General features: G+C 38.9%; 3 protein-coding genes across 5 annotated transcripts in view; 2 read left to right on the forward strand and 1 right to left on the reverse strand.

Annotated features, from left to right (window-relative positions):
• Positions 1-22,951, reverse strand: part of LOC136242466 (microtubule-actin cross-linking factor 1-like) — a 107,689-nt gene that overhangs the window by 41,843 nt on the left and 42,895 nt on the right. For all 3 annotated transcript variants that reach the window (XM_066033893.1, XM_066033892.1, XM_066033891.1), the window contains exons 39-49: positions 22,612-22,944; positions 21,907-22,368; positions 19,116-19,308; positions 17,080-17,219; positions 16,707-17,024; positions 15,665-16,039; positions 15,244-15,576; positions 14,868-15,197; positions 14,488-14,814; positions 13,474-14,025; positions 13,096-13,425 (exon numbers count right to left, since the gene is read on the reverse strand). In XM_066033893.1, the coding sequence (XP_065889965.1) occupies positions 13,096-13,425; positions 13,474-14,025; positions 14,488-14,814; positions 14,868-15,197; positions 15,244-15,576; positions 15,665-16,039; positions 16,707-17,024; positions 17,080-17,219; positions 19,116-19,308; positions 21,907-22,368; positions 22,612-22,944 (3,693 nt within the window). The remainder of the gene's footprint in view (positions 1-13,095; positions 13,426-13,473; positions 14,026-14,487; positions 14,815-14,867; positions 15,198-15,243; positions 15,577-15,664; positions 16,040-16,706; positions 17,025-17,079; positions 17,220-19,115; positions 19,309-21,906; positions 22,369-22,611; positions 22,945-22,951) is intronic.
• On the forward strand, positions 1,161-3,764 carry LOC136243357 (uncharacterized). The gene is made up of 3 exons (XM_066034877.1): positions 1,161-1,510; positions 2,577-2,696; positions 2,865-3,764. The coding sequence occupies exons 1-3, from the start codon at positions 1,187-1,189 to the stop codon at positions 3,762-3,764; spliced, it is 1,344 nt and encodes a 447-aa protein (XP_065890949.1). The 5' UTR covers positions 1,161-1,186.
• Positions 3,983-6,902, forward strand: LOC136243358 (uncharacterized). The gene is made up of 2 exons (XM_066034878.1): positions 3,983-6,744; positions 6,795-6,902. The coding sequence occupies exons 1-2, from the start codon at positions 3,983-3,985 to the stop codon at positions 6,811-6,813; spliced, it is 2,781 nt and encodes a 926-aa protein (XP_065890950.1). The 3' UTR covers positions 6,814-6,902.

Raw genomic sequence — 22,951 nt, forward strand, 5'->3', positions numbered from 1 at the left:
TGGACAACCCCTACAGGTAGTATCAGAACATAAAGACTTAGGAATAATAGTGGATTCTAGCTTAAAGTTTCATGGCCAAGCAACCTCTGCTATAAACAAAGCCAATCATGTATTGGGATTAATCAAAAAATCATTTAACACTCTAAATAGAAAGACCCTTCCAATACTCTACAAGGCTCTGGTAAGACCTCACCTTGAATATGCTAATGTTGTATGGGGACCCAATTATATTGGAGATTGTGACAGCATGGAGAGAATGCAAAGAAGAGCCACTAAATGTGTTCAGGATCTGTCCAGTTTAGAGTATGATGAACGTCTGGTTACCCTCAAGCTTCCTACATTGTCATATCGAAGGTATCGTGCTGACATGATTATGGTATATAATATCTTACAAGGGAATGTTAATCTTCAACCTGAATTATTTTTCGACCTGAATTTGTCAAGTGCCACAAGGGGACATGACTTCAAACTTTTTAAACCTCATGCCCAAAAGAATGTTTGCAGTAAATTCTTTTCAGTAAGAACCATCAATTCATGGAATAATTTACCCAATTATGTAGTGTCGTCTAATTCTACTGACAATTTTAAAATTTTGATTGATAACTTTTATTCTTAATGTAATGAGCAGGACTCACAGGCATTACGCCTTTTTCTCTGTATTTAATTATACAACCAAGTACTAAGAATAATACGAAACGCGGTTAACATTACGTCATAAATAAATAATAATTAATGTTTGAGAAAACTACGAGGCCTAGAGACATGAACTAACCGGGGATAGATTCGCCTGTGAATGAAGGCACAAACGTATAATCGTCGTTCCTGTTCGTGCTGATGACTTGACCATACGTGTAATTCTATATAACGCCCAGTACCACACCCTTGCTTAATGCACCTATCAATGTAACGCCCCACTACCACAGGTACGGGCTGAGGGTGGGAGAAAGTCGGGGTTGGTAGGGGAATTGATAGCCCGATTGCCCCGAGGTAGTGGGGCTTTGTATTTACCTTGAAAATTATAAAAGAAATTCACTTGTATCGGATAGTCAACCATCAGCGTACTCCAGCCGTACATATCACAACCCGCAAGCGTATCCTCACAGTGCATTAAAATGCAATGACTGGCAATCACGTGAGATAATTAACTGCGCACGCCTCGTTTTTGAATGCAGCTGGCCTGGTGGCGATGTGTGAACGAAGCGAGGAACGAAGAGAAAGCAAGAGTGCGCTGGTGTCTATCAGCACACCTAGTGGGCTAAGAACAAGAGTTGTGAGATATAGTGGCGACGTCTCTGTCCTCCGTTCTGCAATTCTAGAGAGCTTTAAGGATATTTTGCAGTGCAGCCAGAGTAGTGTGATATTGCAAGTACGAGATGACAGCTGGGGAGAGGACGTGTTTGTTGATGTAGTTGGCTTGGACCAGGAAATTCCTGACAGAGCTGTGATGAGGATAATGGAAACAATTCAGTCCGAGGAAGGTGCAGCCAACAATCTTTCCACCGCACAGTCGGTTAGTAGCTTGTATATAAAATAAATTAGCTAGCTAAATAGCTATTTTTTCTTGGTGCATTTTGTCATGATAGGTAGGCAAAAACTATACTTGCTTGAAAAACATTGATGTTTGTCACACAGTGCATGTTGCTGGGGGTAATTAGATGCATACAATACATTCCTGGTATTAAACTACATGGTATGCAAGTGCTGCATGTACACTGGCTTGCTCTACTTGTTATTGTGAAGCCTAACAGTGATAACCTGTTACTGCTAATAGCACTCTTATCCACCACACTCTAATCTGTGTTAAGATGGTCTGTAAAACAGTTTCAGCTTAAGTCTAAAACTACAGAATTGTACGCTTAGCTTTAGTTGACAGACTGATTGCTTCATGCTATATATATATAATTGAGGCTTAGCTGATAAATTTTACTTATAGTTGGAAGTTCTGAACAGAGCTCAATACAGCCCACCAGTCTAGACTCCGGCTCTAGAGTATTGAAATGTATCTGTGAAGAGTTTATCTATTTGTTAAAATCTTTTATCTTCACCTACATTTGCTTGCATATGGTTTGTTGGTTAATTGCTGACAGTGCTATAGTTAAATGCATAGGTTGTGATTAATAGCTATTTGATTAGCTGTGGTACCACCCAACCGCAACATTGCACTTGCTAGCAAGAGTCAATTTGTTTGCCGTAGAGCTAATAGCCAGGTTCACCCTGTATTCCGCAGGATGAAAACTCGGAGTATAGTGAATACCACGTCCCTTTACTGGCAATAAACCTCACCGTGAACAAGTTAACTCTTGCAAGCAAGTGCAATGTTGCACTTATGTAGTTATCATACTGGTATCTATAGTTTTAATAGTTTGCACTACTAAATATTAGCAATCTTTTGTTAGCGGTTAGAGTATTATGATATTGTTCTAAGCATTTATATACATGCATTCATGCATTGTTAAGTTGCAGCTACTTACTATCTTGTATAAAGCATGCATAGTGTTACTAAATTTATATTGCAGAATATGTATTCAATCTTTCCAGTGGTAAAATTATACATAGTATCTATATTTTGTGTACAGGTGGCCTTTAACCATCCTCAGGATTCTGGTGCGGTTGCAGCAGCCCCTGGTAAAACTTCTACCCAACTCCAATTAAGCTTATCCAAGTCTGGTGTTTCGCTTTGCAGAGGCACAACACAGGTATATCATACGTATAAATTTTACGTAAAGAATTTAATTCAGTCTATATTGTTGCTGCAAAAGAACACACACACACACACACACAAAAACAAATGTATGCTTATTCCTGTTAAGTGCATGTAACAGTTGCATTGCATTTACATTCTGTATGTTTTATACCCTATAAAGGAATCTAGCATTCCAAATGTTGAGATGGCTAGTCCAGGTCTGTCTGATGAAGACATCAAGCAGAGAGCCCTTATTTACAAGAAGGAATCCATACGACCTCTAACTGAATATCAAATATCAGTAAATAAAGCAGCTCAAGAAATTTGCCTACAGAATCCCGTATATCTTTCAAGTCGTCAGAAGCTCTTGGATGCGGCTAGGAGTAAAGTAAATTCAAGCTACTCATTTAAGAAGGGGAAAAGCCGCAGTAACAAATATTGTGGAGCTGTAGAGTCCACTGCTACAAAACGGCCAAGGCTCACTTTTGATGCTAGAGTGGAACGCATGAAACGGTTGGAAGAAGACATACAAAATTTAAAGGAAAGAATATCATACAAAGAGAAAAGAAGACAGATGGCTGAAAATGTGAAAAACTACAAGGCTTGTGACGATATTACTGAAGAGATTGCCAGTTTGTCCAAACAAAAACGTGAGCTAGAAAATGAACTGCTGGTTTTACAGAAAAAAACTAAAAGATCGATGTCCTACCATAGCAGAAATGTTGCTTCCAGTCAGGAGTCAGATGATTCCTCTAGTAAAACCAGGCGTTTGCATAAATCTTTGAAACCAAAGGAATCTAAGGTTGTGCTTGAAGTGTCAAGTGTATATAGTGATGACAGCAGTAGTGCAGATACAATCATACTCTCTGACAATGAAAGTTCACAAACATCTTCCAGAGGTCAATCATCATCAAATAGCCAAATGTCCTCTGGTGATCAGACTTCTTTTGTTGATGAATCACCTTCGGTTGACCAGACATCGTCCACTGAACTCATGTCTTCCACTGACCAGATCTCTTCTGCTGGCCAGATGTCTTTTGTTGGTCAAATAACTAACCAACAAAAAGATACACTTTTTTAGCAGAGCCTCCTTGTACTGGTATTGCCGGTACAGGGAGGCCTCAGACTGACTTTGTTAGTACTTACCATGATTATGTTAATCTTTCACTATCGGATTATGAAATACTTTCTAATCGTGTAAGCATAAGTAAAATTAAAGAATTTAACCTTAGACAATACTGTTTAGCTAGAACACAATACTGTAAAAGCCACCACCATAATTGTAAGGAATGCCCTAAAATGATAAAAGCTGCAAATATTGTAATGGAGAAAGGCATCACTCCTCTTAAATCATTATTTCAGAGCTGCTTTCCAGGCGTAACTTATCATACTCCAAATGCTAAGCGTAGACTGTTACAAATGCCTTTAGCTGCCTTGCTAATCAAGATAAATAAAGATCCTAAAGTGTATGTGATGGAACTCAATCCAGGAGTCGACTATGAGAAACTCATTGATATTTGTGAATCATCTAACAGCTCTGCTACTAGTTCAAAAACATTCTCCAAGATTGACCTTCAGAATTTGTTGTCCCTTGCTCAAAATGACCGGGAGAAAGAACTAGTTAGGTATGCAACATTCAAAGCTTCTGGACTTACACCATCATCAGCCAGGCGCTGTTATGGGTTTGAAAATATGACTAAGCGAACTGCTAGGGTGGAGGCTTGTATTGAAGAGTCTCTGCATATTCGAGAATCAATCAGAAGTTTAAGTGAAGATCAAGAAGCTGCGGTAACTCAGTTATACATTGATGATTCAGATATTGAGCCTGACTGTTCACTAGAAACTGCCACAGAAGATAAATGTTTTGTTTTTGATGAGCTGCTTGTAGCATTAGTTGAAAGTAAATTTAATTGGTTTCATTTAGTTGACCACATGCTAACAAAAGCAGATTGTGATGATGAAAAAGGTATTACAAATCAACTGTCCCAACAGTTTCCAAAATTGTTAGAGAAATGTTTGACATCTGATCATAAAATGTTGCTACAGCAATCATATCAAGCATTTACCAACTATAATAATACCCATCGACATGAGGCAGAAAGGAGTGTGGATGCCTTAAATGGTTTTATTGTGACAGACTCAGAAAGTGAAGATCCTGATGAGTACATTGGCCTCAAAGATGCATTTAGTGAGAAGGCAAAGGCTATTGTAGCAAAACAAAGGAAGACCATTCAACGAAGAGCCCAGTACTTAATAAGTAAAACTATTGCTAGCCGAAACTACCTTAGGAAGAAGCAAAGTGACCGTGTGAAAACAATTGTAAAGGAGTTTCCTACTATTGGAAGAGAAATTGAAGATTTTGTGAAAAGTTGCAATGTTGGGGCTGATGCATGGCGCAGAACTGGTGTGTTGACATTTGATGGGAACATCCGTGTTAAATCAAAAGCCACTTTTGGAAGGATACGTGATCATTTAATCAAAACCTTTGGACGAAACTTTGCTTATGGAACTGTAGTAGAGCTATGCGTGGCAAGGAACAAAAGAAGAAAATCTGCTGAACGTTATAAAGGCTTGGCCAAAGTCACTTGTAGACGTGCACGAAAGGGGTTCATGCTCAAGTTTAATCCCGACGCTCATTGGAGTGCAGCCTTTTATGCTGGTTTAAACTACCTACAATACAAGGATGGCTGCAACATTGTTAATGTTAACAGAGATGATGCTGCTGGATTCCGCTTAGATACGATGGCTACTCATCGTTTGCACAAGAGCCCAGTAGTGCAAGATCATGAAGCTCTAACGACTTATACAGACTATGTTAATCCTTATACCTCTATTCTGCAGACTACATCATATAATTTTACAGCCACAGATACTACTGCAGAGATGTGTGCAGGTGTAGTTAAGGCAACTGGTGTTTTTCCAAAAAACCCATTTCAACACAGTGCTGATTTAGAAATGCTAGAACTAACACCAGAATTCAAGCCAATGTTCTTCAATCCTAGTACAGATATTAGAAAACCAGTTGAATGTTTTCGGGTAGATGGTGCCAGTGATGAAGGCCCGATTCATGAAGAGGTTCAATTCATATGGACAGAGAGACATTTGAAACGGTCAACTATTGCATGCCTTGTTACAGCAAGGAACAGTGGGTCCAGCTATTTAAATCGCGTTGAATTACAAAACGGTTGTTTAGCATTAGCACATGCAAATTTATTCATTCCATCCACTCTTGGAGGAACATGCATGGATTCAAACACAGGAAAGATCAATAAAGAAAAATATGAGCATAATATGGAATTGGCTACTAATGTTTACATAAACAGAGTTAATGATGCTCCATGTGGAGACACTGTCATACATTTGTACAATGGAGCGAATTCTTCAGAACAACAAGTAGTCCGTAAATATTTTCTACAATATTGTAAGGGTACTAAGAAGCAAAAAGAAGCATTAAAAAGGGAAAGGCCAGAATTGTACAACTATTTTGACACTGTGTGGCAGTTAAAGGAAAGGCATAGCATTAAGGGACTACCACCCCAATACGCATTTTTTCTTGTTTGCTGTTTTGATCCCTCTTGTTGTCATCCTGTGTGCAGGAGTGAGCAGAAGCACATGCCACCCTGGTACAGTGGAGGACCACTTATCACGCACTTACCACTGCCTATTCCTGACCCTGACAGACCATGGGGTAATGTTGATTGCACTGAATGTAAAGAAAATTGTACTGGTCATTATTTGCCACCTAAGTCATCTATTCAATCACAACTTTTGCCAATGAAAAAGCCTCCTTCAACAGTACTTAAGGAAAAATTTGACCAGTTAACTTCATACCCTCCACCTGAGTCCCTTTGTTCTGAAATTGCTAAAGAAACCTTGCTATCAGTAAGTGATGTCACTATATGGTTCGAACACCTACACACAATCAAGGAGAACCGCAGAAGAGGTGCAGTAAAGGCTGCTGAAACAAGAAGAAAAAACAAAGAACGTAAAACAGCTGTAGCCACTTACCACTGTGCAGTTTGTTATGAAGAGTTCCAGGAGTTCACGGATTCCGTAGAAAAGTGGATAGGCTGTGATTTATGTGACAGATGGTTCCATTTTGTTTGTATAGGTATTGTGGAAGAGCCTGAAGAATTTGTATGTGAAGAGTGTAAATAGTTGGTGTGGCTTAATGCAGAGTGTGTACATCTTTTATCATTAATGAAATTTTTATTATTGTTGAAAAATATCTAACCCCCTCTAAGCTCCACATTCCCCCAGGTATATACTAGGGGTATTGTCGGGATTTGTAGGGGCTTTTACCAGCTGTACTCCCCCAGTAGGTGGGGCATTGTAATTTTCAGGAATACAAATCCCCACCTTCCCCCACCTCAGCCCGTACCTGTGGTAGTGGGGCATTACATTGATAGGTGCATAATTATTTACAGATTGCGCGAAGGAGATTAGCGAGCAGGAGAGCCAGAAGCCACTTGTGTAAACAAGAAGATTACAAGTAAGTTTTTATGTTTGTAACATCTCAAGTCTCCATGCCAGCTGCCAGTGGATTCATTCACGTAAATAAACAATACAAGAAAACATAGGCCATGCTCTTTACAATACAGTTACATATAAAATACAAGTAAACAATCTTGTCTTGTGCAGCTGGCATGGCAAACTTTCTTTGTGTTGGTGTCAGGCAATTCAATACGTGCTTAATCTTTTTTTGCCTTCACCTGGCGTAGCTACGGCTGTCTTCCTTTATCTGGTTCATCTGGCTTGCATACTCCTACAGCATTGTGTAGCTATCTCCTGAAAGTTGTGTATGCATAACTATAGTGTGTCACCCGTCACTGTGCCATTGCTACACCAATGAACCTTATTTAGCTCTAGTTGATGTTGATATACTGTGCTGTATATTGGCTAATAATTTTTATCTGGTGATGTTGCCTATAATGTATTGCTGCATACAATACTGCAATAATGTATAGTTCCCTCCTGTATGTTTTGTATACATAACTGTGTACACATCACTGTGCCATTACCACACCAATGATGTACTGGCACTTAGCTCCTGGTGGCCTTTAGTTACGATGCCACTATTGTGTTATATCTGTCACTACTGTGACATATTGGGGATCATGCCTTCACCACCTAATAGCCTCACCAGGGGGCTATCACGTTGGTGTATGTACTTGGTTGTATGTGACGCGGTCCTAGTAATAATAATAATAATACTATAGCTTAAGTTGAGTAAATTTAGCAATGTTAGTGATCTCATAATTACATTGGTGAAAATAGCTAATGGGTATACAAAAATTAGTGATTTTGTTAATACATCAAATATCTAATATGCCTAAAATAGCAGTTATCACCCAAAGTAAACTGTGTGTTTTGCGTGCATGCTTAATATGTAGCTAGCTATATGAAATTAAGAACGTGCTAATCAAAAGGTCGCAGGTTTGATGCTCAGGCTGGGTTCTGTACTGTTGTTTTGTTGAGCAAGAAACTTTGCTTCCATTGCTCACAGCCACCCATCTGTTAAACTGGGAACATATTGAATGAATGTATCTATGTAATCAGGGTATGGCTGAAAGCAGCCTGCTTGGCTGATGCTGTCAACCCTGTAGAAATAAACAAAGACATTAAATTTAATTTAGTTACCTGAAGCTTTTTTATCTGTAGGGAAAGATAAGACTGGAGAGAGAGAAGACTTGGAAATCGGGTGCTTAATTGCATGCTTATTGATTTAAGTTAACTGCAGGATGTTAAGGTCACTGAAGCAACGCCAGACAAGTAGTTATACCAACACGTGATAGTAGAGGATTCACAACATTCGAAGTGCACTTTTTATTCAGTGTTGGAATTATTGAATACAAATGAAAGAAAACAACCATTAAGCAGGCGGTGGTCAATAATCAAAGTGTTGCAGTATGGTTTCTCGTTGTTCTGGAGTCATTGCTGCTTGCCTAGCTCTGTCATATTCTCTGTGTCTAGCCAATCTATATACATATAGTGGTGATATTATATCAAACATCATTATAGGCCATACCAATTAATTATAAGTTTCACGGATTGTTATTGACCTGGCAGGTCAGAAAAATAACAAAAAATGTACTTGTGACCATAGATAATATGCTGTAACTGACTGTTTTATTAGAGTAAATGTGACTGCTCTATTAGAGTATATTGATCTTACGGATGACAGTACTAAAAATACAAAGGACTTCCGTTTTCCTCACTTGAAGCTCTCCATCGCTACCAGCTACTACGCCAATTACTGATTACACATTATTAATAAGTTTAGAGTCTTATCAGTCTTTTTAGCCTATCATGTGATTTTTTATTTTGTTTTCAAGTTTGGCAAAGCACTGACCCACCGCATCCGTGAAACATAAGGCATGGCCTTAGTGATAAACCTTGCATCTTTTCATTATTATTATTATTATCAATTTTATCTAAAGAAAGGGTACACAAAAGGCTTATAGCCTGTACAAGGTGGTCCCCAAAACACATACACAGTACAAAAAGCAATACAGAAACATTGACTAAAAAAATTGACTATCTACAAGCAAACAAAAACAACAAACGAGCAAACAAAAACTATACAAAAATTAATACTATGTGAGAGACATCAGTTAAACAAGTAACATCGGAGCCGTGATCTAAATAAGTGTGATGGTAAGGACAATATTTCATATGGGATTGAGTTCCAAACAAATGGTGTGTTCACGTACAAGGAATATCTAAATGCATAGATGGAAGTAGATCGAGTCTGCAAAGTCAGTGGATGAGATCGTGTAGAGTTAGTGTTAAGATCAAAGCGGTGGCAGGAATTGATTGGAGTTTGTTTATGCGTAATGGAGTGCACCATAATGACACTCTGGTATTGTCGTCGCGATGCCAGCGTAGGCCACTTCAGTTCCTTCAAGCAGTCATCAGTGTTCTTACTCCACCTGTACAAAGTGGAGTCATATCTACTCTTAATCCATCGAGCAGCTCTACGCTGAACAGACTCTAACAAGTTGATATTCTTGGTGGTATGGGGGGACCACACAGTGCAGCCATACATAGCATGATGCAGCCTATTTAAACATAGCGAGGCTTTCTGAACAATTTTCTGACAATGATCTGTCCAGTTCAATTTAGAGTTGATCACAACCCCCAAATACTTTATCTTAGTGACCCAGCTAATGGATTGCAGTCCAATAGAATATGTAAAGGAAACTGGTGTTCTTATTTGTGATATTAATAGCTTCACATTTATGAGGGTTAAGATTTAATTGCCAATGAAGAGACCAGTTGTAAATGTGGGACAAATCATCTTGGAGCTTTAAACAATCGTCCTGTGTAGATACTTTAGCGTAAAGTGAAACATCATCAGCAAATACTCTAATAGAAGAAGACTGAACCACAGATGTGATATCATTTATATATATGATGAACAACAGTGGCCCCAAGATGGGGCCCTGGGGAACACCAGATAAGACTGGAAGCCATTCAGAAAACTTGCCATTGATAACAACTCTTTGAAAATGAGAGGTTAGAAATTGATCTATCCATTGTAATAAATCACCAGTGATGCCTATGCTCTCCAACTTTAGTAATAGATGTTGATGTGGTACACTGTCAAAAGCTTTGGCAAAGTTTAACAGTAAACAGTGACAACTGTCACGACAGTCTGCCCAATCATTAACAGCTTCAATAAGCAGATGGGATGTAGAGTGACCCTTGCGAAAATCGTATTGGTTGGAATTAAGTAACCCACTTTTAGTTAAGATGTCTGTTAAACTCGACAAAATAATTCGTTCCATTGTCTTTACAACTAATGATGTTAAACTAATCGGGCGATAATTAGAAACAAGATTCCTCTTGCTACGCTTGAAAACTGGAACAACATTACCTGTTACCCAGTCTTGTGGTAATTTGACAGTGCGCATGGACAAATTGAACAGGTAGGCTAAAGGGGTAGCAATGAACTCTGCACAATGTTTCAATAAAAAACCTGGTAAAAGATCAGGTTCACAAGCCTTAGAGGCATCGATATTACATAGATGGTCATAAACAGTAGCTGGTGAAAAATTGATGGAGTTAATAATAGAAGGCGAAAACTCGATAGATGACTTCACTGTGTTAAAGTGAGTCATATCTTCCTTAGTAAACACTGAATAAAAATATTTGTTAAAAGCTTCAGCCTTGTCAGTGTCGTTAGTGATGATAGCATTATGATCAGTTAGAGCAGGAATAGGGTCACGCCTACCTTTGCTGGAGTTTACCCAATTCCAGAACTTCCTCGAGTCCTTGGAATAGTTTTTGCACAGTGACTCAGTAAAATGTCTAGTTTTACTCCATACCTGATTACTGACATGTCGATACTTACAGATCAAGGACTGGGAAGGAGAGGGTGACGACTTAATTTTAGAATATAATCAACGCTTCTGCCTGATTAGGTGAACAGAGTCATATGAAAACCAGTGCTTTAACTTTTTGCGTCACCATTTCAATTGCGGCACAGCAACATCTACAGCTCCAAAAAACAAATCTTTAAACAACATCCAGGATTCTTCAACAGTATCACATTGTTCAATAAGACTCCATGGAATATGAGATAATGTTTCGTGATTCTTGGGCTCTTCTTTCTCTATCACGTTCTCTTCTTCTCCTTAATCTCTCATCTCTTTCCGTGTGCGTTCGGACTTTCTGATTTGTATGGGAAAAAATTTTGTACACGCGACGTACGTACCATTTCAACTACCAAGTGTGGGGCTTTCCGGTTTCTTTTGGGAATTTTCGTGCACGCAACGTACGTACCATGGCCACTTGACAATACTGGGGCTCGCTCAGGCTTGCCCCAATTATTTAATATCAAGGATATTAAAGGGAGTCCATTAACTCTAAATTGCTATTTTTTCTCAGATTCAGAAGAGCTATATCCAAGGTTAGTTGTGATTTGACTAAGATTTAAACCTCTAGCTAGAAGGTTAGATTTGAAGTGTTGCAGTGTTTCCTGAACAGCCAGAAAAGCATTTGCTGGGTTAGCCATGCTTGTGGTGACATGTGCTAGCTAGTACTGTAATTACTAGCCTGAATCTGTACAATCAACTTCAACAGTACAAATTTTCCACGTTAATAACAGATTTTAAAAAAAATATAACAATAAACAAGAGTAAGAACAAGAAACAAGGGAAAAACAACAACAACAGATTGAGAATGGAACTCGTGTTGATGCGCATCTCAAGTTAACCAATGGATACCTGAAGAGATTCACTGCTAGTATTAGCTAGAGGTGGGTGATAGCAAAATTTTCACAAGATGATTGATAGTAATGAAAATATCACGATAACGATATGTATCACGATAGTATCTAAATGACAAATCAGTAGTTAGCTGCTTGTACAATTGAGAATTTTGTGAACAAATTGCTAATTTATACATTGTTTACACCTAATCATTGCTCCTTTCTTGTGAAAAGACAAGAATATGGTTTATGAATAGAACTACTTAGTAGTCATTTAGAAGTGTAACATCCATCACTAGCGTAGAGGCTAAATTATCATGATACGATTTGAAAATTAATATCACGATGCTCGATATTATTTTACTACTGCCCAGCTCTAGTATTAGCCATTAATATTTTGGTCATGTGACTATCAAATGCAATAATAAATTTGTATGTGGCTCTAAAATTATCATGTGGGCGGGTGACAGGAAACAAGGAATCTACAATCAGTGGCCTAAGTGTCATATTTGTGATGTAATACATACGGTACTGCTCAAATGCAATGTCATCTCGCGAGAGTGTAAGTGATTTTAAAAACTTGCTATTTAAAGGGTGTGGCACACAATTCGCTTGCAAGTATTCATCCTGTTTCATTTGGGATGAATACTCTCATGAGCAAAATGGGTGCCACGCCCTTTAATAAGCGAGTTTTTTAAATTGCTTGTACTGTTAATTCTATGAACACCGCTCCCCAATATAATTAATTGACTCTCTGCTGTATGGGAGTGCTATGTTAAAACATGTATGTGAGTGGTACGTAGTTTGAGAGGTACGTGTGGCTGGAGGGCTACTGGTGCTATAGCTTTAGCCTACTTCTTCTAAAGAAGCTATCTACACTGCACTGAAGGGACTGTCCCTTTACATATGTGTGTGTGTATAAAATCACCCTAAATATGTATACTGATTAGAGTCATTTCGGCATTCAGGTAATTAGCTCTATACTGTACAAGCTTTGAGCTGGCATGTGACTATATAAGTGTATGGACAGAAATTAAATTTTATCCATTTGAGCTTGTTAACATTCTCCAATATGATGCTAAAGGTTTCAGGCATGGTTTTCAACTTATTTTTAAAGCTAGAAAATTTCACAAAATTGTGAAAATAGCAAAGATATTTGTCTCAACAAATTGCAGCCTTATATAAGTGTGGAGATTACCTTCATTTGTTCCAGCTTGTCAGCTATTTTATGAGGATCACCAACAAGGTCAACAGGTTCATCCAGTTTCTTCTCTACACCATCCATCCAGCCAGAAAACTGCTTCAGCAGGTTATTGTAGTGGTCAACTTCTTTCTGTTTAGCTAACAGTGACTCTTTTTTATCATCGAGAGCCTTCAGTAAGTCACCCCAACGAGTGTTGGTCTCTGATAACTTCCTCTCAGCTTCAGTCTTGCTATCCTCAACCTTACAAGCTGCTATCAGTGCTGTACCAGTTGAACACAACTGCTCTAGTTCTTTTTTCTTCATTTTGAAGTCATGTTTAGCATCCTATTCAAATGGGACAAATTATATATACACTAGCAAACAATACAATACCTTTATCTTAGCTAACTCAGCATTGATGCCTTCAGTGGTACAAGCAAATGACTCTATCAAATTAACAGTTCCTTTCTCTTCTCTTAACCAGTCACCAAAGCTACCCAGAGCTGTTTCATAATCTTGTACTTTCCTTAACAAGTCTTGTACTTCTATCAGTCGATTGTCTGTGTTACGTTTGAGGTCTTCATATCTTTTACGAAGTTTTCTACCCTCATCAACTGCTTCCTGTGCCCCTCCTCTCTTAGCAAAGTCTGGTAACTGAGATTTATCAACTGATGACTCCAATTTTCCTCGATCCTTTTCTCTCTTTGAAGGCTTCCTTTTAAATCCACTACTCTCTCTTCCTTTTACTTCTTTACCGTCCTTCTTCTTTGCTGCAGCGACAGCAGCAGCACCACCAGAACTTGTGATTGCAGCTTCAGGTGGGCCATTAGGAAATGCTATCTCATATTGTCTGATGGTCTCCAGATCTGAGGCTAACAATTTCTTCTCTGACTCATTCAAGTTACTGACTACTGGGTAGCCTTTGTTGACTTCTTCTTCAAATGTCTGTGTGATGACACATTGTAATAACTGACAATTACTACACACTATAAAGCCCGCTACAGCATTAACAGAGCTGGCACTGTCAATAAAAAAATGTCACATATAGAGCTCAAGAAAATCTTACTGAACATAACACAAAAGATATACACGTCACTTTCTCAAAGTTATAAGCACTGCAAGAACCAGGGGTGGTGGAGTGGGCTCATGCGCACATGCGTGCGGGGGTACAGGGGCATGGCTCTCCCACTTTTTATTGGGCAATATTTGTAAGAAAAAGAAGATTGAGATATCAGATAGAGCAGTCAACCACTCTAATAGAACAGTCAATTGCAAAAAATACTGAAATCATCCGAAATACTCTTTAGGGCTAAAACATGAAAATACCACATGAATAGCATCCATATCTGTTTTATGATTCAAATATATTTGGCCCCACTCATCACCTATGACAAGGCTGCAACTTACCCCAATCTTCTCCATCTGTTGTTCCAGTGTGGCACTGTCTATAGCAAACTCCTCCCACTGTTCAACAATGGCTTCTTTGCCCTTTAACCAGTCATCCAAGTCTGCTCCTTGTTTCTCATAATCTTCAGCCTTCACCCTCTCTTCATTAAGGTCCTCCAAGTGTAACTTAGCCATGTCTTCAACATCAGCAAAGTTGGTTGTAATCTCTTTCAGTTTCTGTTGAATATCATCCTTGTCTTGAGGACTACATTGTGACATCACTTCCTGTCCAATGTTTTGTATAACTTGAATGGAGTCACCTTTGGAAGTGATCTCCTCCAGTGTGGCCTGATAGTACATATAATCAACACACATCACATGATTACCACATACACACACACCTTAGCTTCACTGATCTGATCATCAATCAAATATACTCTAGCAGCACAAGGATCCAAACTGTTAAACCTGACCAGTGTCTCATTTAACCAATCAGATACTTCAGTAACACGTCTATCAAGATCATGTGCTCTACCTAGAGCACTTCCAAGTTTGTTATCTGCCTCAGTCAGCCGATCTCCCAGTTGTTGCCATTCTTGTTGTTGTTGTTGTGTTGAAGTGTTAAGAGCTTCAGTTACTGTTGGATCAGTTGTGTTTGTTGCAAGTGTGTTTGCTGTGTCACAACATGTGGTGTGTGTTGGCCACATCTCCTCATATTCATCTTTCATTACCTAATGGAATAGTGTACAGTCAATATTACATGTTATATGTACTGACCTTTATCTTGTTGAGCTCCTTTTCTGCTTCTTGTGGGTTGGATGGTGGTGGTCCCAGTTCATCCAACTTGGTGTTAGCCTCTTTCATCCATTGCTCAACTTTTGATTTGTCTTCTTTGTACTTCTCTGCCAGTCGTAGTGCCTCTGTCAGAGCTTCCTGTTTGTCCTCTAGTGTGTTAGCAAGTTGTTGCCATCTCTTCTTAACATCTTCATTCTTCTCCTCAAGTTGTTGTTTCAATGGATTATCAGTTGAACTACCTGACACTACATCAACTAATAGTGGATCAAGACTGTCCAGTGATGACTTCTTAGTAGTTTGCTCTTCTTCTATCAACTAAACAATACACGCAACAACAATAAGAAACATGTGGTACAAGAGTTTACATTGTACAGGTACAAATCATTGTTGATCTTCAACACACCTTGACTAATGTCATCTTCTCTTGTATCTTAGTAGGTTCCACTTCAGTCAGGTCACAATCCTTCAATTGTCCTTCCTTCTCATCCAACCACTGGCTAACATCACTACTAACTTCTTCTAACTTCTTCACTTTTTCCTGTTGTTCCTTCAACTCATTTTCTCTGTCTCTTAACTTCTTCTTCAGCTGCTCTACTGTCTGGTCTAACTGAGTCAGCTGATCCCTGACAGTGTCAGCAGAAGGATGATAGTCAACAGTGACCAGTGATGGATCCACATTGTTCCCCACACTATCAGTAGGATCATTACACAACTGATCACATTGTTGTCTGATGGTACCACACTGGGGCTCTTTGTCTCTAACCTCCTCCTGTAACTCCTGTAAGGTAACATGCTACTGATAAAGTGATAGAGAAGCAATTAAAACCACGAGAACAATACAAACACACATCAGTCAATACCTGGCACAGTCACACACAAACATGTACTTGACTACAAGGTTTTGTGTCAGTTGTACAGTGGTCCCTACATTATCTGGCCATCAATTATCTGAATGCTCTGTTATCCGAACTGTGGAAGTGACTGTTCTATTAGAGTATTTAATTGCTCTGTATATAAATGTATGGGCATCGTTTATCTGAACACACCTAGGGCCCACCCAATGAGTTCAGATAATGGAGGGACCACTGTACTATGGGAACCATTGTGTGAAAATTACTAAAGGCAACAGACTCTTGCAGTAACTGGCTTTTTCTTATATGATTTTAGTACTACTAAAAGAAACAGTGGTGCTTACGTATGTGCTTATGTTAGGACACAATGCAGCCACAATTCAAATGTCGTGATATATGAGGTACACAGCATTTACCCAAGTAAATATGGTATGGGTCCTGTATGATTAACAAGATGCAACTTAACTGGTGAAAATACAATTCATTACATACTAATAACCACTTGACTACTATACTGCAGGGAATAGCTACCAGTTAGCAGACCAACTAATTAGCACTTTGACAACTATCTTGTAGCACACTGTCACACTCTACCTCTACACTATCCAGTTGAGATTGTACCCCATCAGTTGACATGTCTGGTACTGGTAGTTGATCACCTCTTTTACAACAGTCAGTCAACCATTGTGTAAATGTCTCCACTTCTCTTTCATACTCTGCTACTCTTCGTTTAAACTCTGACAACATTTTTGTTCTTAACTTGATGACATTGTCAATATCATGGTAGTGTTGTATGGCTTCTCTCACATTCTTGTGAATGGGATGATCAGCACTGTTGTCTCCCAATTGTGCTACAGTATTCTGTAACTGCTCAAAACTTTCCTCTTTTGCCTTCACCTCCTCACTCAGTTGCTAATAAAACATATAACTATTGTATAGCTAATATTCTAACCAGTAAAGTTCTTACATCAGTCTCAGTGATCTGATCTGTTAGAGGAGTAGTCAACACAGCAGCTGGTCTCATGGTGTCTAGTTTGTGTTGTTGTTCAGTCAACCATGACTTGAGGGATATCAACACTCCATACACCTCCTGTACCTTACCACTCTCTGTGTGTAGAGAAATGTCAATATGTAATAGTGTATTCCATGCACACACACACACACACACACACACACACACACACACACACACACACACACACACACACACACACACACACACACACACACACACACACACACAGAGCCGCTGGTGTGATCACACCTAGCCAGTGAACCAGAACTGGAATACCTGTGCACTGCTCAGGTGTCAGTGCAGGAAAATCCTCCTGGGACAGGACTAGTATGCACAGGAGGCTGTACCATATCTCACAGGTAAAGGTGTAGACACCTGAATAGTGCTGCGCAATATACTGGGTTCTTAGTTAAACTGCAGTATCTATTTTTGATACCATCTAATTTCTTAACACTGCAATACCGCAGACTTTAAAAACCTGTCTTTAAAACTTCACTATTTGTATGAAAAGTGTACATATAAAAGGATATGGACTGATATACAATAATATACAGTAATAAACTTGCTAACACAGTTGTGTCTTGAGTAAAATGTTTAGAAACTGTACTTTTGTATCTGGTAGTAGAGGTCTAAAACGGCATCTAGCTAAGGAATACTGATAATATAGTTATACTGCAATATCAAGTTAACATTGTACCATCTTTGAAATTATCAAAACTGCTCAACACCACACCTTCCCACCTGGACTTCCCACCTGGACTTTTTATGTGAGACATGGACAGCTGACATTTACTTCACCAGGTAATACCAGGATTGATGTTACAGCTCACCAGGTACCAGGTCACCAGGTCCCCAATTAAACTGCTGGGTAGACCGAAGCAATGCGAGTACAGTTTCTTGCTCAAGGAAATAATAATACCATAGATTCCCTAAAAATTCAGCAGAAATAAATTAATTCCTTTCATGCCTGGCCAAACAATTAGGAAAAAATTCTACCAATGCGGTGCTATTGTCGAGGATCTAGCTATCCCTGATATAATCTGCACGCTTCATGGCTATGTTATTTACGATTTACGATCAGTTAACATTTAACTATTGCTTACTTTCTGGATTTCTTTCTACAGGGACCAAAAGAGATGCCTTGAGGAAGAACTGATGATACTGCAACCGGGTCGACTGCAACACTCACTGAATCAGAAAAGCACAAGGAAAGGCACTATAACTATACCGTGACTGCCTACATTTACCAAGAGGGACGATCAACATCGCTCTCCAACGTAATAATAAAGATTTCAACAACTAATAAAAATAGAAACCACAATCAATTATTAAAATATCTTGATTAGCACATGATAATTAATTAAATATTGCTACCAGATGCTGCATGAAGTGTTTCACCACTAATGACCCAACAGTGCATGGACAGCGTTATCTGAGAGTATTACGTTATAAGGAAATGTGGGTTCCAGTTGTTTGAGAAATCTTATTCTGTGAACAGAAACGAAGAACGTTTTGCGGTAGCCATGATGTCACTTGATGATATTGTTGGGCATGTTCCCAGAACAATTTCACACTTGGTGTTTCATCCAGCATCGAGGTAGCATAATGTGTCTGGTCACTGGGAAACTTCATTACTCAAGAGCAGGTGCCGAAAAATTAGTGAGCTTATAATAAGAAACTTTGTCATGCTTGCCGAAATTTAGAGCACATCATTCAATACACGGGGGGTGCCAAATATTTAGAGATGCCAAATTTTAGAGAATCTATGGTAACACCAAATTGGCACAACCAGGCAATCTTTTGATTTACCATTTCGATTACCAGGCTGACGTTCTAGCCACTTGGCTATGCTGCTGCTACGCACACACACACACACACACACACACACACACACACACACACACACACACACACACACACACACACACACACACACACACACACACACACACACACACACACACACACACACACACACACACACACACCTGATTTGAGCATGTCACACATGGTTCTAGCAGACTCCAGGGTGTCCTGATATCTCTTCTTCTCATCAGCTAGGTTAGCCTCAAATGATTTGGTAGTTTCCTCATCTGGACCAGTCCCCTCTAACAACAGTGAAGCATTGTCACTCAATAGTTGTAGGTCTGGCTCCATTTGTTGAATCTCTTCCACCAGTTTCTGTAGGAATTGTATGTTAGTGAACAATACAGGAATGTTAACATCTAGCCCAGTGTTACTACAACCATCTTAGAATGGATACTGTTGGGCCAGTTAATATGGTAGCGTGCTACGTGGAGGGTGCCACATATCCATGAACTTTTTCACTGTTCTCCCAAAAAATTCTTATGAGAGAAAAAAATGTTATATAAGCTAAATAGCTATCTACAGTATCACATTGTGCTAGAATAAGGAAAATCTTAAGTTCAATTAAGGATCATATACATAACAAGTTAAGTCACTACACCTAAAGATATACTAGTGGACATTTAATCCCTATCCACTAGTATATCTTCAGGTCTAGGTGACCTCCCTTGTGAGGCTAGTTTCTTTTTGGAGAAATTACAGACTTCTAAATAATAGTTAGACACCAAGACCAAGAGAACTAAGCGATTTAGTAACCCCGATGGCTTGAGGCTGTAGCGTCCCGAGCGCAGCGAGGGCGCTACTAAGGGCCAGAGGGGTTACTAAATCGCTTAGTTCCCGTTGGTCGCGGTGTCTAACTTATTTAGACTATGGTTTAAAGTACGTACCTTTATAGCTAGAGCATGAGTGTGGGGTGAAAGGACAATGCAGAACAGCAGAACGGTTTCTTCCTGAAATCCTTACAGCGCCCATAAAAATAATTATTCGACCGGTAACGAAAGTAACGGCTAGAGCTACAGTACATACGCCGGTTTAGTCTACTATTTGTCCAGAATTATCTGTGGAACACGGAGAAGAAGACTATTACAGTATTATCAAGTACTGCAGTGTGCCTTTCGTGTTATAATTATTTATCATGTACAAAATTGCTTGAGGGCGGGTTACTAAATGAACATGTGTAGGTGACTAAATGAGCATGTCAGGTGACTAAGTGATTTAGTAACCCTGTAAATGAGCTGTACCATAGTCTAATATACAGTACTACCATACTGTATGATAACAGTTCCAGCAATAAAATGTAGTGAAACAACAGATATCAATGATATAATAGTTATGTGGGAATATCCCTATATTGGCATGTTATTGTAACAGTATTGGATAATGACTGGACTGTATACATCACTACAATATAGTGTGTAATTGTACGCATGCGTGTAGAAGTATTGAGACGTGTTAATAAGAATTGTAGTAAAGGAAACATGTGGTCCCATCCTTGCGCTGTAGCAGGGTCCCCAGCCCATTCGTTACATTGTCACCATCTGTTCAATGCTAAAGTAGGGATTTTCCAACATAACTATGTTGTAATCATTATCATTCGTATATCTTGTTTCACTACTTTCTACTTTTTATCGCTTTACAATAAACTGCAGCTTATTGCAGCTAGATTATTAAGGGGCGTGGTCATGGAGTGCACTGATCTTTCAGTTCGAGGCACGTGTTCTGATCATTTAGGGGGTGTGGTTGGATCAATTTTATAAGTACAGCTATATGTATCTACACCACCTACAGCGGCTTAAGCAGTTAAAATAGTCTAACCAAGGAAATAAGGAAAGTGTTGATGTAGATGCTTCAGTATGGTTTTCTTGCTTCAAGAAGACAATTGAAGATAAAAGGAAAGGCAAAGCACAGAAGGCAGATAATTGTTGGAACCAGAAAAGGCACACGCCACCAGTGGGTTTGTTATTGTGGCACAAAATGGTGGCTGTATGCTGCTTCAGGCCTCTAGCTTTGTGACTGTGGTCGGATAGGCAGTGAGGCAGACGAAAATGCAGGTTTTGGCAATTAAAAAATACACCAACAACATCCAGCTGTCTGTGAGTGTTTTCTTGTTTTTAATGAAGTAGGGCTGGGACGAATAATGAAATTTACTTTCAAACATTTGCTAATAAAATGTTCGAACATTCGAAGCTTCAGTGTTAGTCATACAAGTTACAGGTTTTCTTGTATTTATGCACATCCTTAAGTTTTATCTTTCTAATCCTAATTAATCAGTTTGTAAGCATTTGGAAAGTACATAGCAGCAGTACTGAATGATGCGATTGATGGATTACAAATGGGCGTGTCTGCTATATTGCAATCATGCATAGGTAAACACCCAAGTAATGGCTAAAAGGACATTTTCCATATATTATCTACTACTTTATACGGTGCTTTAAGGCTACAACTACAGTAGCAAGCTGAACTGCAACAGTTTAAAAGTGGGCGTGGCACACGAAGATCAATCGCAAAGAGATGAACATTGATCACACAAGAGGAATAAGCAGCTGCAATAAAGATATAACAAAGTTTATTTGTAATTCTGTCATAGATTATGAGTGCATTACGAAGCTTTGAAGGATATTTTTATAATTCAAAATTTACTTAACCTTAGAACCCTTGAAACATTCGAAGCTTCGTCTCAGCTCTAATTTGAAGTTAGATATACTTAGGCTATTCCGTAAAAGTGATTTCATCATGTATGATAATTCTTATCATGAATCTGTAAAAAAGTGGTTGAAAGATTTTGTATTCAACTGATTTGGTACATCTAATGAGGGTCAGCTAGTTGTAAATTGCACACTTAAAAGACAAACTGATTCTAGTGTAGTCTGTATAGTTTAATTGCACGTTCAGGCTAGCTATACACAGAGTTACCTCAGTCTTGTCAATCTGTCCCTTCACAACATCATCATCAGTTAGTACTGGTTGAGTGGTGTTCAGTTGTTCAACCAAATGGTCCAGTTCTTTATGGAACTTGTCAAAATCATTTCCATATTTCTCAACAGCAGCTTTCCTGTCAGCTAATACTACTTCCTTCTTCTTCAATTTATCTTCAACTGCAGAACATTTTTCTTCTAACAGTTTAATGGTGTCTCGTAGTTCTTTGAGCCCCTCCTCCTGTGCGGAGGTGGGTTTAGGTGGTGGGGCATCCACAGAAGTTTCCATAAAATCAACAGAAGACTCCATCCTTCCTGGAGAGGTAGTTAGTAGTGTAGACTTGATTACCTCATCTCCAGCAGGGGTAAGTGATGACTGTGTACTAGTAGTGATCTGATCACATTGTTTCACCACTTGATCAACCTTATCCTTATCAACAGCAAACTGACCCTTAAGGTCCTGAAAGAAATAACCAACATCCTATGATAGACACAAATCACCACTACATTCAGAGATGCAATGAACCTTTCTATAACAGAAACTTTATGACCAAGCAATTTTTGTTGTAATAAAAGAGGTGAATTTCCTTCAGAGGAAGCAAGATTTGTGGGGAACAAAATAGTTTATCCTAATTGCTATGAAGATTTAATCAGGAGGTTCCACATGATAATTTAGTCAACACACATTAAACAATGTCCACACCTCTAGTTGTTGTATCATGTGATCCACATCAGTTGATAGTAGACTATTCTCTGGTAAGGCCTCAACTTGTTCATCAATCTTGTTCAGTGAAGTCATACTATCCTCCTGGTCAGCTAATAGTGATCCTATTGCTCTACTCCTAGTCTCTATATCAGTCAGTCTGTCAGTGAGTTGTTCTACCAGTTCTTCATATTTACTGGCCTCCTCACTAGTCCTCGTGTTAATATAGTCACAGTTCAGTTCCTGGTAGGGAGTTATAAGATGTGTGGCATGTGGGTGTATACCCTTGTCATAATCCTCATCATATTTCGTTACCATTTCATCAAGTAGAGCCTGTGTA

This window comes from Dysidea avara, chromosome 13 (assembly GCF_963678975.1).
Source record: "Dysidea avara chromosome 13, odDysAvar1.4, whole genome shotgun sequence".
Lineage (NCBI taxonomy): Eukaryota > Metazoa > Porifera > Demospongiae > Dictyoceratida > Dysideidae > Dysidea > Dysidea avara.

Bases quoted from the DNA above. Each gene is read 5' to 3' on its own strand.
- LOC136243357 (XM_066034877.1), top strand. From the start codon at position 1,187: ATGTGTGAACGAAGCGAGGAACGAAGAGAAAGCAAGAGTGCGCTGGTG. The intron at 1,511-2,576 runs GTTAGTAGCTTG...TTTTGTGTACAG, and splicing joins ATCTTTCCACCGCACAGTCG to GTGGCCTTTAACCATCCTCA. The intron at 2,697-2,864 runs GTATATCATACG...TACCCTATAAAG, and splicing joins TTTGCAGAGGCACAACACAG to GAATCTAGCATTCCAAATGT.
- LOC136243358 (XM_066034878.1), top strand. From the start codon at position 3,983: ATGATAAAAGCTGCAAATATTGTAATGGAGAAAGGCATCACTCCTCTT.